This window comes from Saccopteryx bilineata, chromosome 5 (genome assembly GCF_036850765.1).
Source record: "Saccopteryx bilineata isolate mSacBil1 chromosome 5, mSacBil1_pri_phased_curated, whole genome shotgun sequence".
NCBI classification, from domain to species: Eukaryota; Metazoa; Chordata; class Mammalia; order Chiroptera; family Emballonuridae; genus Saccopteryx; species Saccopteryx bilineata.
In genome coordinates, this window is record NC_089494.1 from 67122564 (window position 1) to 67139311 (window position 16748).

General features: G+C 39.3%; 1 protein-coding gene across 1 annotated transcript in view; it reads left to right on the forward strand.

Moving 5' to 3' along the window:
• Positions 1–16748, forward strand: part of LRP2 (LDL receptor related protein 2) — a 255526-nt gene that overhangs the window by 135720 nt on the left and 103058 nt on the right. Inside the window, exons 31-33 of the mRNA XM_066279296.1 lie at positions 2363–2491; positions 11753–11919; positions 13351–13494. Coding sequence (XP_066135393.1) covers positions 2363–2491; positions 11753–11919; positions 13351–13494 — 440 coding nt within the window. The remainder of the gene's footprint in view (positions 1–2362; positions 2492–11752; positions 11920–13350; positions 13495–16748) is intronic.

Here is a 16748-nt window from a genome sequence, read left to right on the forward strand (position 1 = left end):
ATTGAGAGAGAGAGAGAGACATCCTGCCAGGGAATAGCTTGAAAAACACTTCTTCTGGAAATGTAAAATGCATAATGCTGCAGGTCCATTTGTTTGGGCAATACATTTTTCTTTCCTCTTTACTAACTGCTCCAGTCTTAACATTTCCGTTAATTTTATTATTTTTATCATGGAAAACTCTCAAACTCTCATCTTGTCAATAAGAACAGTAGATCTAAATTGTGTCATTTTATTTTAAAATGGGCTACTTTCTCTGTGACTTTTCTCCTGAGTCTCCATCTCCTTGGTTGGCAAACACTGCACAGACCAGATACATAGTCCCTTAGACCCTTTTAGCACTATCATTTATTTTTGGGTCTTATTTATTACGGTGCCATTGCCCTGTGGCTGTTCTTCTGTGGCCATCTGTTCATTCTGGAATACACTGTGTGAGGGCTAGGTGACTTAAACATTTGTCCTTGGTAGTGTGTTTTCCAGTGTGAGGAGGGAGTAAGTCATTTAATCTTTACTCCTCTAACTCTGCAATGGTTTCTCATCACACTGCAGAATCGGGCCCGTTTCCTCCCTGGTCTCATTTCTTCTCTTGCCACATTGGACCATTGGACTTAATTGGATCTCATTTTGATCCTGAAGCATCTTCCCCTTTGAACTTTTGCACTAGCTCTCTCCCTGCCTGGAACATTTCTCCTCCAGCTTTCTGCATGTTTTGTTTCTTCATGTCATTTAGGATGCTACCAAATTCTCCTTGCTGCCCTTCAACCCCCTATCTAAAGTAGCCCTTCCTTTTCATAATTATTTTGCTCTTTACCCTCACATTCTGAACTCACACAATGTGCTCTTTCTTTTTTATTGAATTTATTGGGGTGACACTGGTTAATAAAATTATGTTTCAGGGGTACAATTCTATAATACATTATCTGTATATTGTATTGTATGTTCGTGACATTGGTTAATAAAATTATATGTTTCAGGGGTACAATTCTGTAATACATTATCGGTTCACCACCCCAATTCAAGTCTCCTTCCATCACCATTTATCCCTCCTTTAACCTCTTCTATCTCCTGAAATCACACAATTTATGAGTGTAGTTCTGTCTCTCTTTGTCAAACTATCTGTCCTAGGCTTACAGCATTCCCAGTGCTTAGAATGGTGGTTGGTACCTAGAGAAGGCTTAACATTTTGGAGGGAAGGAATGGATTAATGACTATGATAAGGTATGTAACAAGAACACGTAAGATATAGAGAACATCCTGTGTGCTTGGGATGCATACAGGACCCCTTTGGTCAAGGAGCAGAGACACACAGAGATGTCATCATTAGAAAAATAAAAAAATTGTTATCTAACTGAAACTGGATCAACAGTGGGTAAATGTAAAGGTCACATAGGGAACATACACCATGCTTTCATTTAATGTAAAAAGAGCTTTTTTAGGTCAGGCAAGGAGGCACATAATATTTAGCATTGTATTTCCACAGTAAACCTAGGATTACTCAGTGGCCATTTGTTGCTAATCCGGTTACAGACAGGATTGATCTGTGACCTTGGGCAAGTCACTCCTCCTTGTTATTCCTCTAATGAATTTTATGTTGAAAGCATAGTGTTAGGGAAGGCTAAAGTAGTTTAGGAAAACAACCAAACCAACAGAGGTAACTAAATGTACTTGTGTCTCCAAATACTGGGGGCCTCTGCAAGGACAATAACTGTGTGACTTAGTGTGCATTTAAAAATTCACTTATATAAATTGAAATATAATTGACATATAACACTGTATTAGTTTTAGGTGTACAACATGATTTGAAATAGGTATATATTGTGAAGTAATCGTCACAATAAATTTAGTGAACATCCGTCATTACACATAGTTACAAAAAATGTTTTTTTGGGATGAGCCTTTTAAGATCTACTCTCTCAGCAACTTTCAAATTTATAATCCAGCATTGTTAACTGTAGTCATCATGCTGTATATTGCATCCCCAGAATTGATGTGTCTTATCACTGAAAGTTAATGAAGTAAGTACCTTTTGATCACCTTTAGCCATTTCACACCCCACCCTCAAACTCCGACAACCACCAATCTGTTCTCTCTGAGTTTTCCTTTTTTTAAAAAAATTTTACATATAAGTTAAATTATATAGTCTTTATCTTTCTCTGTCTGACTTATTTTACTTAGCATAATGTCGTCAAGGTCCATCCATGTTGTTGCAAATAGCTGTGTTTCCTTTTTATGGCTGAAGAGTATTCCATTAGGTATGTGTATATATAAATACAATATATGTCACATTTTCTTTCCTCAGTCATTCTGTGCACTTTCCTGTGGGGGGTTTTCCATTCAGCGGTGTTTACTTCTCTTTCTATTGCAGGTATAAATTCGTGTGCCTCTGCCCCCTGTAGCCATCTATGCCTGCTTTCCACACAGAGGCCACAGCTTTACACCTGTGCTTGTCCCTCTGGATGGAGTCTCTCCCATGACTCTGTGACTTGCCTGAGAGGTACAGTATTCCCTCTAAGTGTGCTCCGAAGGTGGAGCTTGCCATCGTTTGTGCAAAGCTGTGTAAGCTCTAAGCCGCTTGCTAATGGAGGGTGTGCTTTGTTCCCTTGATCCTGCAGGTATTTATGGAGTGCATGCTGTATAAGAGGATTTATTGAGTACTTCAGTCATTGTATAGTTTCTGTGTACAGTACAGAGCTAACATTATGTGTGCATGTGGTTCAACAGTCCTTAAGCTCTCATTTTCTCTCACCTGGTTACAGTTAGACAAGTTATAGTAATGGAAAGTTCCAAATTATGTACTTCAGTTAAAATTCTGGACATTAGTGTATGGCTTACATTTTTCAGGATCTTTATCCCCCTTTTATTTTCATCACCACTAGTCAATGGTAACTCTTGTAGCCTGGGTCTCCCTACTCCACTTTTAGTACCTTTGCTATTATTATCTGGTACTTTTAATATTATAAGTTTTCACTATATGAAATATTTTAAGTGATTACTTGAGCAATTTAGTCTTTATCTCATCCTAGATGCTTCACTGGGTTGATTGAAGAGTATGGGAAGGGTTATACTTAGTACTTTAGGAAGTGAGAGAGGAAGAAAAAGATGTATTCATTCCACAAAAGAGATTTCTTCTGGAGTGTATACTTAATCTATATAATAAACTCTTTTTAAAAATTATTCACCTTTGCTTAAAAATCTAAAGTTATTCTAATTTTTAGTGAAGAGAAGTGAATGTGTTTTGATACTCATAAAAATGGTTGTAGATAAGTTCAAATTAAATGTTTAATGATTAAAAATATCCCCTAAATTAAGAGAAAACAGAATCTTAAAGTAGAGGAGATTTTCATCTTAAGATGGAAAATAAATGCAGAATTCAAGAAATGTATGGTTTTCATAGATTGTGCAGACATAGGGTTATTCCATCAGCATGCAATATTTTGCAATGATACTTTCCTGATGAAAGATTTTAATTATTGGAAATGTTTACAAAGAGATTGGCACTTACCATTTTTCTTCAGACTTATGAACCTAATCCTTGTTGACATTGTTTAATTTAGTGTGTCCTCAGAGTCTTTCAGCTGAAGATTAAACTGGGTTACAGACATTTAGAGCACAAAGCGTTCTTTCACCGCACAAAAATTGGGGATTGGTATAATCAGTATTACTGTCTGATGGTGATTGATAAATGTTCATTCTAAATGGTGCCTTTTGTTGTTTCACAAATAATTACACTAGTGGTTTTTCTATGGGCTGATGTTCCTAAAGTGGAACTTTTTCACTATTTTCCGGCTGGTTTCTCAGTACCATTTGGGTAACTGAGTGTCAGTGTATGTTAAATGTTACCTATTTTTTTCAACAAGAAGATTAGAAGACTTGTTAACCTTTATAGATGAAAACATTTTACTTGACTTACATGTTCAATAACCTTTACAGTAGTGTTTACTAAGTGTCTGAAATATCTTTGGAAATGTTTTTGTGATACGGTTAATTGAAAAAGCAGATGCTAAGCTTGGCCACGTATAAACATGCATCAGGGAAGTCTGGAAGACCACATACAAGGCCAATAGTGGTTACAGTTGGGTAAAGGAATTATGGGATATTTCTATTTTTTCCTAATTTTATGTTATAAAATTTTACAGTGAGAGCTTTCTTTGCATAAAACAGTTTTTTATTCTTCAGAAAACATGTCCTTACATAATGCCAAAAACAAATAAATAAGGCTCAAATTAGAACGTCTCCCCAGCACCCCTTAAAATAACCTCAAATTGAAAATGGGTTTCTGACTCTGTCTGAGGGACACCAGGCAATTGCTTCAGTGATTCTGTGCAAAAGAAGAAAACACTCCTTGCCCAGGCCCTAGGGAAGTTTGCTGGGCTAGTGACTGCGCAAGTTCTGAGTTAAGCAGGACGTAGGTTTGGGAGTCATAAATGTCACCCTTTAATTATAATATCAATTTCCCATTCCTGATTGCCATTTTCCACTTCTTTGCTAACTAACACTAATCCTAATGGAATCGTGACGTAAGCACTAAAAATGAAGACATGATCTGTCATTTCAAAAAACGGAGGTATACTGACCTTGGCCAGCTTAAATATCACCTCCTCCCTTTCAGCCAACCCGACATTCGTCTGTGCCTACTCCTTCCTGGTCATTGTCTCTGGGGATTCTAAGGCCCGTATACTTTGCCTTGCCCTCTAGTTCAAAGCTAGAAGTCTCCACCTGATGCGTGCTTATTGCCATGGCGCACAGTGGCATTCAGTAAATGTTAAGTAAATGACAAGCTTTCTAATGTATTTTTTTCTCCTCCATATCTGTGTTTTTCACCCAATTGCTTCTTTGTAGGTGTCATTAAAATTATCGCTCCTTTTTTCTTTTCCAGAGAGTACTTTTCATGCACCTTCCTAGGCCACTTGTCTCAGTCATTTTCTTTCTCATATTCCTCTGGAGTTGTCCTTCACCTGGGCTCACACCTGTCAGTGCAGTGCTAAATGATATCCGTCCTCTGTTCCACTGCCCACAAATGTTTATTGGTGGAAAACTCTCTCCAGTACACCAATCGGATAACAGGCTTGAGACACATCCCCAGGAAGGAGTAATGGGCTGGGAGAAGAGCTGGGTAGTGCTTGAGGGTAGAGTTCCTCAGTGGAATCAGAAAGGCTTGTATTTGATGGAGGAGAACTGCAAAGTTTATAAGGTCAGAACAGTGCTTTGGGGAGAATTCCTCCAATAAAGCAATAGGAAAATTACCCATTAAAAAGGGCAGTATCAGGTTTTGAGTAAGTAAAATTTAAAATGTCCCCTATGAAATTGGGAAATAGTCCTGTTTTTACTGAACCAATGAATAATTTTAACATATAATCAATAAACAAGTATCTACATTTAATTTCTAAGTACATCTGAAACTCATAGCTTATATATTTTTTATTATTGCTATTAAGTCAAATGAATTAAATAGTAATTGATATTTATAAGTAGCACCCAGCCTGCACTTATTGCAAAGTAGTGATTAAGAACATAGGTTTTGGGGCCAAGAGAGCTGATTGTGTGACCTTGGTTAAATTGCTTCATTTCTTTGTGCCTCATTTGAAAGGTGTGTGTGTGTGTGTGTGTGTGTGTGTGTGTGGATTGGTGGAGGGTGGTGCTAGTTAGTTACCAAATTGAGCTATGAGGCTTCAGGAGGAAAAGTTAAGGGAAATAATATTTGCCTGTGTATACTGTGTGGCACATATTCTCAGTCACTCGGGGCAATTATTACAGCTATTGCAGTTGTTCAGAAGAGGGGAGATGTGGAGCAGCTGAGAGAGGACGGGCCTGTGAGTTCATCTTGCATTGCATTGCTTACTGCAGAGATCACACGGCCTTGCAGTCTCATTGGCCTCCAGCTGCAAACACCCCTGCAGGCTAAGGGCTATGTATTGTAGAACTACGTGAATCAGAAAGCATTAATAGGGGCAAAACTTACCTTAATTTGTATTAAATTTTAAATTTACTTTAAATTTGTTAATAAATGCTAAGTTATATCTCAATAATAAAAATTCCAAGAGCAAAAAAAGTTAATGAGATGTGAAATAAATAAAGATAAACGTGTCAAATAATCCTGGTGAAGATCAATAAGTAGCTGTCTTATATAATTTGGTGCTCCTTGGTTTGGTGCATATATATTAAGAATTGTTATGTCTTCTTGATTCAGTGTCCCCTTAGCCATTATGAAATGGCCATTTTTGTCTCTGAGTACTTTTCCTGTCTTGTAGTCAGCATTATCCGATATGAGTATTGCTACACCTGCTTTTTTTTGGATGTTATTTGCTTGGAGTATTGTTTTCCAGCCTTTCACTTTGAATTTGTTTTTATCCTTGTTACTTAGATGAGTTTCCTGTAGGCAGCATACAGTTGGATTTTGTTTTTTAATCCATTCTGCTACTCTGTGCCTTTTTATTGGTGAGTTTAATCCGTTTACATTTAGTGTAATTATTGATACTTGTGAGTTCCCTATTGCCATTTTATATCTTGCTTTCTGTTAGTTTCGTGTCTTGTTTGATCCTTCTCTTTCATTTTTCTATCTTTTGTTTTTATTTGGTTGTATTCCATACATCTTTCCTCTGTTGCTATCTTTTTTATCTCATGTGCTTCTGTGGTGGTTTTTTCAATGGTGGTTACCTTTGAGTAATGAAAAGGGTCCCTACCCTGTTCATCGTAGCGAACTATTTTGTGAGTACTTTTGCACTCCATCGTCCTTTGCTACTGTTAATCTCCGTCTTCTCCCCCTCTTTCTTTTTGTTGTTGTCACAGTTTAAATTTGGTTTTATTGTGTTCTTCTTGGAGCTTTTACTTGTGGCTCTGTTTTTTTTTGTTCTTTGTATCTGATTGGAGAACCCCCTTTAGTAATTCCTGGAGTGGGGGTTTTCTGATGATAAATTCCCTCATCTTTTCTGTATCTGTGAATGTTTTTATTTCTCCTTCGTATTTGAAGGATAGCTTTGATGGGTATAGTATTCGTGGCTGAAAGTTCCTCTCTTTCAGGACTTTAAATATTGGGGTCCACTCTCTTCTAGCTTGTAGAGTTTCTGCTGAGAAATCTGATGATAATCTAATGGGCCTTCCTTTATATGTTGTATTCTTCTTTTCCCTGGCTGCCTTGAGAATTTTTTCTTTGCTGTTGGTTTGTGTCAATTTCATTATGATATGCCTTGGAGTAGGTTTGTTGGGGTTAAGAAAACTTGGAGTTCTGTTTGCTTCTTGAACTTGAGGCTTTAGTTCTTTCCACAGGCTTGGGAAGTTCTCATCTATTATTTGTTTGAGTATGTTCTCCATTCCATTTTCTCTCTCTTCTCCCTCTGATATACCTATTATTCTTATGTTATTCTTTTTGATGGAGTCAGATAATTCTTGTAGGGCTATCTCATTTTTTTTAATTTTTGAGTCTCTTTCTTCTTCTCTCTGTTGTGCCTCAAGTTGCTTGTCTTCTATTTCACTAATCCTCTCTTCTATCTGACCTGTTCTATTAGCTAAGCTTGTTACTTCGTTTTTCAGCTCGTGAATTGAGTTTTTCATCTCTGTTTGATTTGTTTTTATAGTTTCAATTTCCTTGGACATATATTCTTTGTGTTCATTGAGTTGTTTTCTGAGCTCCCTATATTGCCTTTCTGTGTTTTCTTGTATATCTCGGAGGATTTTTAGGATTTCTATCTTGAATTCTCTGTCATTTAGCTCCAAGGTTTCCAATATATTAAATTTTTTCTCCATAGATTTTTCCTCATCTAGCTGTGTTACCTCTCTTTCTTTTGTATCCATGATATTCGATTTTCTCTTCCTTAATGGCATCTGAGGGTGGTTTTGTTGATAGTATTAATGAGATTTAATAAAGAATAAAAAGTTAAAAAAATAAAAAATCGAAAAGAGTTTTTTTTTTTAAAAAAAATTAATAATGAAATAAAGAAAAATAAAATAAAATAAAAATTTTTAAAAAAAGGAAATTATTCCCCCCCTCCTTTTTTCCTCTCCTCTCCTCTCCCCTCTTTCTTGAGAAAATCTTGTGGTGGACTGTGAGGTATAACAAACAATGCCTGTGATGGAGGGCCTGAATTGGGGAAAAGTAATAAAGGGGCAAAAAAGAAAAAAAGAAAAAAAAAAGAAAAAAGAAAAAAAAAAGAAAAAAAAGAAAAAAAAAAAAGAGCGTATGGACCCACAAAAAGCAAATAAGGAAAAAATTTGGGTCAAGAATAAAATGATTTGCTTTTAGGTGTTGGTTGTCTAAGAGTTATGATGAGAGGAATAAGAGGAAAACGGAAAAATGGGGGACAAATAAAAAACTTACTATTGTATTTAGTGGAACAAGAACTAGATAATATGGAGAGCCAGGGATGGGAGCACTGCTAGTGAGTTAAAAAGGTGAAGTAAAAACCCCCCAAAATGCCACAAACATAGGTTTGAGTCCCAGATAAGATAATTTGTTTGTTATTGAGGTTTGAATGAGAGGAGATGTAAAGGAGAAAGGAAGAAACTAATATAGAGGGAGAAAAGAAAGAGAGAGAGAGAGAAAAAAGAGGGAACCACTAAAAGAAGAAAAAGAAAGGAGAGAGAGAGAGAGTTAAGGGTTTTGGAGTGCAACCCTCATAGAGAGAAAGGAAGAGAAGAGAAAATATAATGGGAGATGTAACACTTATGGGTAGTGTAGTTCAAGGAGAGGAGAGAGTAAGACCAGTAGAGAGTTAATCGGCCAAATTGGAGGAAGAAAAAAAAGTATCAAGAATGAAGATAAGAGAAACAAACGAACAAATATAATAAAATGTGATAGGTTATAAAGTCTTCAGATTATTCTTGATTTTGAGAGGTTATCTTCTTGCTTTTTCTTTTCTCTCCCTCTTCCTGGTCGGTGACTCTGTACCCCGGGTTCTGCCCCTTTGGCACGCTCAGGTAGAGGCTTGCAGTTGATAAGTCTCTATGGCAATGTCATGTATTGTGCTTTAGTCTCGTGGGAGTCGAGGCTCATTAGCATTTATAGGCTCCGACAGTGAGAGAGTCCGTGTTCCTGGAGCCTTTCTCCTAGTCTTTCCTTCCTCAATTAGTAGCCTGATAATCCAGCTATGGGGTTGCTGCTGCCTCTGCCTGGATAGTAAGAGGCTCAAAGAGCTGGCAACTCCCCACTCTATTTCCACTCAGCACAGGGCTCTGGGTAAGGCTCAGTCAGTCAGAGCTGCTAGCATAATCAGGCGGGCTTTCCGCCCACTCAAAGACCACTGGCTCTGCCACTCTGTCCGGTAACACAAGCGGGCGCCCACTTCTGGGGGGCGCTTGGAGGAAACTCTCACTCACTGTCTGCGACCAGGATATCCAGCCAGCAGTCTCACGCTCTGAGTGAAACCCCCAACCGCAGGGAAAAGTTGCAGCGTTGGAATTGAGTCTCGCTCCGTCCCCGTGCGCGGCTTTTGCAAGGCGCTGGGGCGGCTCGAGATTCCGCTTTGGCCCACACAAAGGCCCCTGACTCTGCCCCTCTCTGCGATAACACGGGCGCGCACTGCGGAGGCACTCGGAGGAATCGCTCACTCCTTATCTGCGCGCGCACACCAGGATATGAGGCCGGCCGCGGTTCCCTCTGAGTGAAACCCTCACCAGCACGGAAAATCTCCACCGTTGGAAGTAGTTCTCACTCCCTCCCGTGCGTGGCTTTCCCAGGGCGCTGGGGCTGCCCAGAGACTCTGTCCTCGGCCCACAGAAAGGCCTCTGACCCTGCCTCTCCATGGGGCAACATGGGCACCCACTCTCGGGGCCTAGGAAGAAATTCTCGCCCACTAACTGCGCACCGACCAGGAGACCGGGTAAAATGGCCGCTCCGCTTGTCTTTCTTTGTTTGGGTTTGGCGCGAGTGTTAGCTTGTATTGCCCGGGTTGCCACAGGATCAGATTTTCCTCGGCTTGGATCTGTGTGCCACAGCCTGGTTCGGCCGTTTGTGCCGCGGCGGCCTGGATCTATTCACCCCCTTTGCCCGCCTCAGTTTCTATATTCACAGTTACCAGAGAAAGCCGCCCTGTTTAGGTTAGTGAGGAAGGCAGAGCATTTCTTACTCCCTATTTCCTTCAGGGTTTGGTTATATATTTAGCCAATTTTTCACTCAATCATACCTTTGGGTGTATTGCGAAGCATCTGGAAGCTCCAAGTATAGGTTTTTCTGTTTCTGGTTGAAGATCTTGTTGAGTTTTGGGGGAGATTTATCGGTATCACTTCCTACCCCGCCATTACTCTGACGTCATCTCTAATCCTGGTGAAGATATAAAGCTTCTCAGATTATCAAAATAATAAAACATCATTTTTAGCTCAAGGGAATTTTACAATGATTAATCATTTTATAGTTTGTCTTAATATGTGAGATACACATTTTAATAACACAACTTGCATCCCAAAGTTCTTCTTTTCTTGAGGAGGAATTACAATATAAAATACCACACTTGAATTTTATTAATTTAGATTTTTTTTTATAATGGGACTAAAGCTAGGATAAAGACTATCCTTGAAAAAGAATCTAAAAAAAAAAAAAAGAGCCTCATTATGTTAAGAAAGCTAAGGGAATGTAATCTCACTCAAACTTTGAGTGAGATATTATGACGATGTTTAAGTTGCAATGTACAGAAACTTTTGAAAACTTTAGATGACACTGTTTGCATTTTCACTCATGCACCCATCCATTTATTCATTTATGTGGTCATTCATTTAGTTAGCAAATATTGATTAGGCAATTACACTGCTCACAAGAATTAGGGGATATTTTCAAAATGAATATGAAGTGATAAAATATCCCTAATTTTTGTGAGCAGTGTATTATATGCCTGGCTTTGGGGACATAATAGTGAGTAAATTTGATAGAGTCAGTGCCATTTGGGAATTAGAAACGTGTGGAAGGCAGACATTAGTCAAACAACAATTGGTGGGATTATAAATTGGATTATGTAATCCAGTCTCTAGTTACAGGGGTCGGGAACCTGTGGCTCATGAGCCAGATGTGGCTCTTTTGATGGCTGCATCTGGCTCACAGACAAATCTTTAATAAAAAAAATAACGTTAAAAATATAAAACATTCTCATGTATTACAATCCATTCATTTTCTATCGCTCATGTTCATGGTTGCGGGTGGCTGGAGCCAATCACTGCTGTCCTCCGGGACAACACCAAATTTCTATTGGATAATGCCTAATGTACACGGGTCATTGTATGGCTCTCATGGAATTACATTTTAAAATATGTAGCATGGCTCTGTCAGCCAAAAAGGTTCCCGACCCCTGCTCTAGTAAGTACGAGGCAATGCTTCATAGAGTTGTTTTATTTTCTGAACATACTTAAAAATAATAATAGCCATTTATTGCAAATAGTTTATGATTTCTTTACTTTTTATTTTTTCAAAATCCAACTCCTAAGTTATTCAGTATTGGTGAGGTTAGTCTCAGTAAAAATGAAAGAACTTTTTGACTCTGATGATTAACAAACAGGGATGGTTTATCAGTGTGGGTAAGGAATTAATGAAGACTAACATGAATCTGCCTTGGGGAAGTCCAGAAGTGCTATATGAGGAGTTGGAGGTCTGGTGACTTAACAATGACTGAAACCCAATGGAAGGCCCTGGATTGTCTGCTGAAATATCTACTGTCATTTTATTTATTGCTGCAATGGCATTTATTCCATAAAATGGTAATAATCCACTGCCTTTCATTACTCTAAATGTCTGGGAATAGTGGGATAGAATTTTGACTGTATTCTGCTATTTTCACAGATGATCAACCTTTCTTAATAACTGTAAGACGCAGTGTAATCTTTGGAATCTCCCTTAATCCTGAGGTGAAGAGCAATGATGCTATGGTTCCCATATCAGGAATACAGAATGGTTATGATGTTGAATTTGATGACTCAGAAGAATTCATCTACTGGGTTGAGAATCCAGTAAGTTTTCAATAGCATGCAGAGTATATAACTTGTTCTCAAAGAGCCTGCCCTGATGCTTTCTTACAGGCAAAGGGTTGCTGGGTGATAAAAGAGAAACGATCTAGAAACAAATGAATTTTCTGCTAATGTTTTTTGATTCAATGAGGGATGTAAATGGGCAATTGCCCAGGAGCAAAGATCAGAAAACTCTTTTGCTTTAGAATAAGTGCACTTCAGCTATTGGGTATTCTTTATTCATTCAGCAAGTCCTTATTAAGAGCTTATTGTTTGCCTTGCACCGAACTAGCTGCTTCCAACTGCAGAATATGTGCTTAGAACCAACAGTTGCAAAGATTGTTCATAAGGAGCTTTAAGCTTGTAGAAGTTGTTAGACTAACATAAAAATGATCATAACTCAAGACAAAATGCAGTAGTTCCCTAAGGGAATTCCAGGAAAACATTTGATGTGACTGCTGGGGCCTTCATTCAGAACCTTTGCCTCGAGGATAAAAAGAACACTTCTCCAATTGCTTTCCTGTTGGGTCCCTTTCTCATCCTATAGGAAAGAAACCTGTGAGGATGGGGAAGGGGCAAAGAGAATACAGATGAAGAAGAGAAGGAAAGATCTTTGTGTTTGATACTTGTCAGCTCTATGCAAGATATACTCCTGGCCACCTGATTCACACTTGTGACTTGGGTTATTTTTATGACTCTGGATTGTGGCAATTAAGAAACATATATCTTTATAGCCAATATCAGAGATAGCCTTGTGTATTACTGTGACATACTTAAAAATTTGTGTTTTCTTTATTTTTTAATTAAAAATTTTTTTTGTTAGTTAAGGGAGAGGAGGGGAGATAGAGAGACTCCCGCATGAGCCCCGACTGGAATCCACCTGGGGACCCCATCTGAGTCCGATGCTTTGCCCATCTGGGGCCTATACAACTGAGCTATTTTTAGTGCCTGAGGTGGAGGCTCCATAGAACCATCCTCAGTGTCCGGAGCCATTGGAATCAATTGAGTCATGGCTGCAGGAGGGGAAGAGGAGCAGGGATGGGAAAGAGAAGCAGATGGTTGCTTCTCCTGTGTGCCCTAACCGGGAATTGAAGCTGGGGCTTGAACATATGGGTTGATACTCTACCACTGAGCAAACTGGCCAGGGCAAAAATCCATATTCTCAAAGTGTTGCTCGCAATAGTATACTCCTCACAAAAATTAGGGGATATTTCAAAATAAAAATAAATATGAAATGATAAAATATCCCCTAATTTTTGTGAGCAATATATTATACACAGGGAGGTCATCCAATGGTGTGAAACCTTTGCCTTGTCTCCAAGTCTGCAGAGTGTTAAAGAAACAAACAGCTGGCAGTAGCCACAGTGGAGGAAATGTTTTCATGGAGTGTCTGTGGCCTTGAAACAGCTCCCTTCTCCTTGTCTTTCTTTCCAGGGTGAAATTCATAGAGTGAAGACAGATGGCACTAACAGGACAGTGTTTGTTCCTCTGTCAAATCTGGGCTCTTCCATGAGCCTGGCCTTAGACTGGATATCAAGAAACCTTTATTACACCAATCCTGGAACTCAGTCAATTGAGGTAATGATTCCATAATACTATGTACACAATAACCGGTTTCTGATTTATGTAGACTCTGTTCTCAGAAATGCTCTCATGGATTCTGAAGTTATTTTTTAAGCAGAAACAAAAGTGAAGGTATATTAGTGTTAACTGTCAGAGTCTCTGAAGCTAAGGAGGAAAACCAACTTAAAAACAGGGGCCTAACCAGGCAACGGCGCAGTGAATAAAGCATTGGCCCGGTATGTTGAGGACCCTATTTGCAGGTTCAAAACCCTGTGATCACAGGCTTGAGCGAGGGATTATTTGTCCTGAGTGTGGGTGCATCGGCTCGAGCTCAGGGTTGCTGGCTTGCGTGTGGGATCAAAGACATAGCCTCATGGTTGCTGGCTTGGGCCTAAAGGTTGCTGTATTGAGTTCAAAGTTTGCTGACTTGAAACCCAAGGTCGCTGATTTGAGCCCAAGGTTGTTGGCTTGAGCAAGAAGTCAATGCTCAGTTGAAGCCCCCTGGTCAAGGCAGTATGAGAAAGCAATCAATAAATAACTAAAGTGTCGCAACAATAAGTTGATGCTTCTCATCTCTTTCCCTTCCTGTCTGTCTATCCCTGTCTAACCCCCATCGCTAAAAATAAATAAATAAATAAATTCTTGATGCCCTGGCTGGTTGGCTCAGTGGTAGACCATCAACCAAGTCCTGGGTTTGATTCCTGGTCAGGACACACAAGAGAGGTAACCACCTACTTCTTCCCCCTCTCCACTTTACACTTCCTCCTTCTCTCTCTTTCTCTTCCCCTCTACAGCCATAGCTCAATGATTCAAGCACATCACCCCTTGATGCTGAGGAAGATTCCATGGAGCCTCTGCCTCAAGCAGGAGTCTATCTTCCTTACTCTCACTTAAGAAAAATAAAATTATTGGACCATTTTACTGCCCTATTTTGTTTCCTCCTGAATACCAATAATAACTTGTTTCTATGGGAGTATTTAAGATCTTTTATAAAAATATATAAAAAGATAAATAAAAAGTTATGGCCCTAGCCGGTTGGTTCAGCAGTAGAGTGTTGGCCTGGTGTGTGGATGTCCCAGGTTTGATTCCCGGTCAGGGCACACAGGAGAAGTGTCCATCTGCTTCTCCACCCTTCCCCCTCTCCTTCCTCTCTATCTCTCTCTTCCCCTCCCGCAGCCAAGGCTCCATTGGAGCAAAGTTGGCCCGGGTGCTGAGAATGGCTCCATGGCCTCCACCTCAGGTACTAGAATGGCTCTGGTCACAATGGGAGCAATGTTCCAGATGGGCAGAGCATCACCCCCCCCCCCCCCCCAATGTGCATACTGGGTGGATCCCAGTCGGGCGCATGAGGGAGTCTGACTGCCTCCTTGCTTCTCACTTCAGAAATATACCAAAAAAAAAAAAAAAAAAAAAAAGTTATGTAATGAATTCAGCATAAAAGGAAGATTATAGTAGTCGGGGAGTTTTCACTATCTTTTCTCGTCAAATCTTCAATGTTATTTTAGTCTTAAACCTAATTTATAGGTTACCTCTGTTTTAAGATGGAAATCTTTCTATGGCTCCAATATAGTTTTTCTAACAGTGAAACAGAAAGTAGAAACTTGATTCTAATTCCTTTGATACTCTCCTCTCTGCGATAACTGTTCTTTTTTACTCTAATTCCCAGAAGAAATTCTAGATGGGGTGCAGGTATGAAATCACATGAGTAAATCAGAAGTAATTTGATTAGGATTGGTTTCCTCCACTCTGGGACAAAGTTAAACCATGTAAGAGATTATTAATTCATAATAATTTTGAAAGTGAAAATTTCTAAAGCAAAGGGAAGGCCTTGTGAAGGGAAAGTTAGCAGGGCTGTGTAAAATGACAGTCCACTTCTAGCTGGTGGGTTAGGCACCAGCTAGAAGTTAGTTACTCCTTGGGGGCATTCAGAAAGATAAATACTAAAGATGAGGAAGACACACAGCAGCCAAGTGGCTAATTTATAGCCATTGTGATAAAATGAGCTCAGGGCAGACAGTGCTATCCAGTTTACTAAGGTCTTCCACAAATGCATCTCCTTTAGTCTTCCTAGTATTCCCAAGGGCAGGCGAGTGTAGTAATCTTTCACAATGAGAGGGACTTTAGCAGTATGCACAAATGCTTATCTCCCAGAATATAGCAAACTGGGTAGAATCATAAACTATTAACAGGAGGGGAAACTTGGAGGTCTTTGTTCAAATCCTTTGTTTTATAAATAAGAATCTGAAGGCCAAAGAAATTAAGAATTTGGCTTAAGCAGTCAATTTCACTGCCGAATTCCTGGGTGGTGTTCTAAATTTGCCTTGTTATAAATCACAAATCCAGCAATCTGGCTTTATTTAACCACCTTCGTCAGTGACAGAAGATATTTGTTCATAATGTCAGCTAAAAATATCAGTCTTCCACAGTCAAAACATGAGCAAAATTTGCTACCTAAGACCTTTAATATGGAGCTCACAGCTCTAGACTCCACTAAATATAAAGCTGCCTTAATCCCAAATGACAGTTATGCTCTTATTCTATATCTTGGTCTGATGCTTTGTAAATGGGAGTCTCCCCTTCTAGACTCATAGTTTTCCCAAAGCAGGGTACGTGTCTTCATCAGCATTAGACAAAATGAAGGTCAGATTTGAAGAATGACTGTGTGCATGTGCATGAGCATGTTTTGGTAAGGCTGCTTTACCCATAGAAGCCTGAAGTTTGTAATTCTGCCCCAGTGCAGTGAGGTAAAAGTAAAGATAATTTGCTCTAGAGCCCAAGGATGTGGCTTTGAGTCTGGCTTGCTTGCTCATTCATTCAACAAACAGTGGAAAATGCTTTCTATGGATTAGTCCTGTGGTTAGTTCTGGATGTTCAGACATAAATAAACCACTTTTTTTTTTTTCTGCTTTTAGGTAGCTCACACCTGGGAGCTAGACACCAAGAGATACCTTGGATCCAGTGTAATAAATAATAAATATGGTCCGAGCAGTGAATACAGGCACTTTGTGGTTGGGGGTGGAGGTAAAAGTGTGGGAGAGAGAATGGCAGGTTTTTCGTAAGTGATTATTGGTGAGCTGAGTCTTGAAGGATGACCAGTATTTAACACTGCCAAACAAAGACGTAGGGAAGAGACAACCAAGGTAGAGAAAAAACACTTTATCAAGACCCTGAGATATGAAGATGCATTTTGTGCCTGGGAAGGGCACTGTATGTCCTCCATTCACAGGCTGTTCAACTTTGGAAGAATTACTTTACTTCTCTGAGCCTCT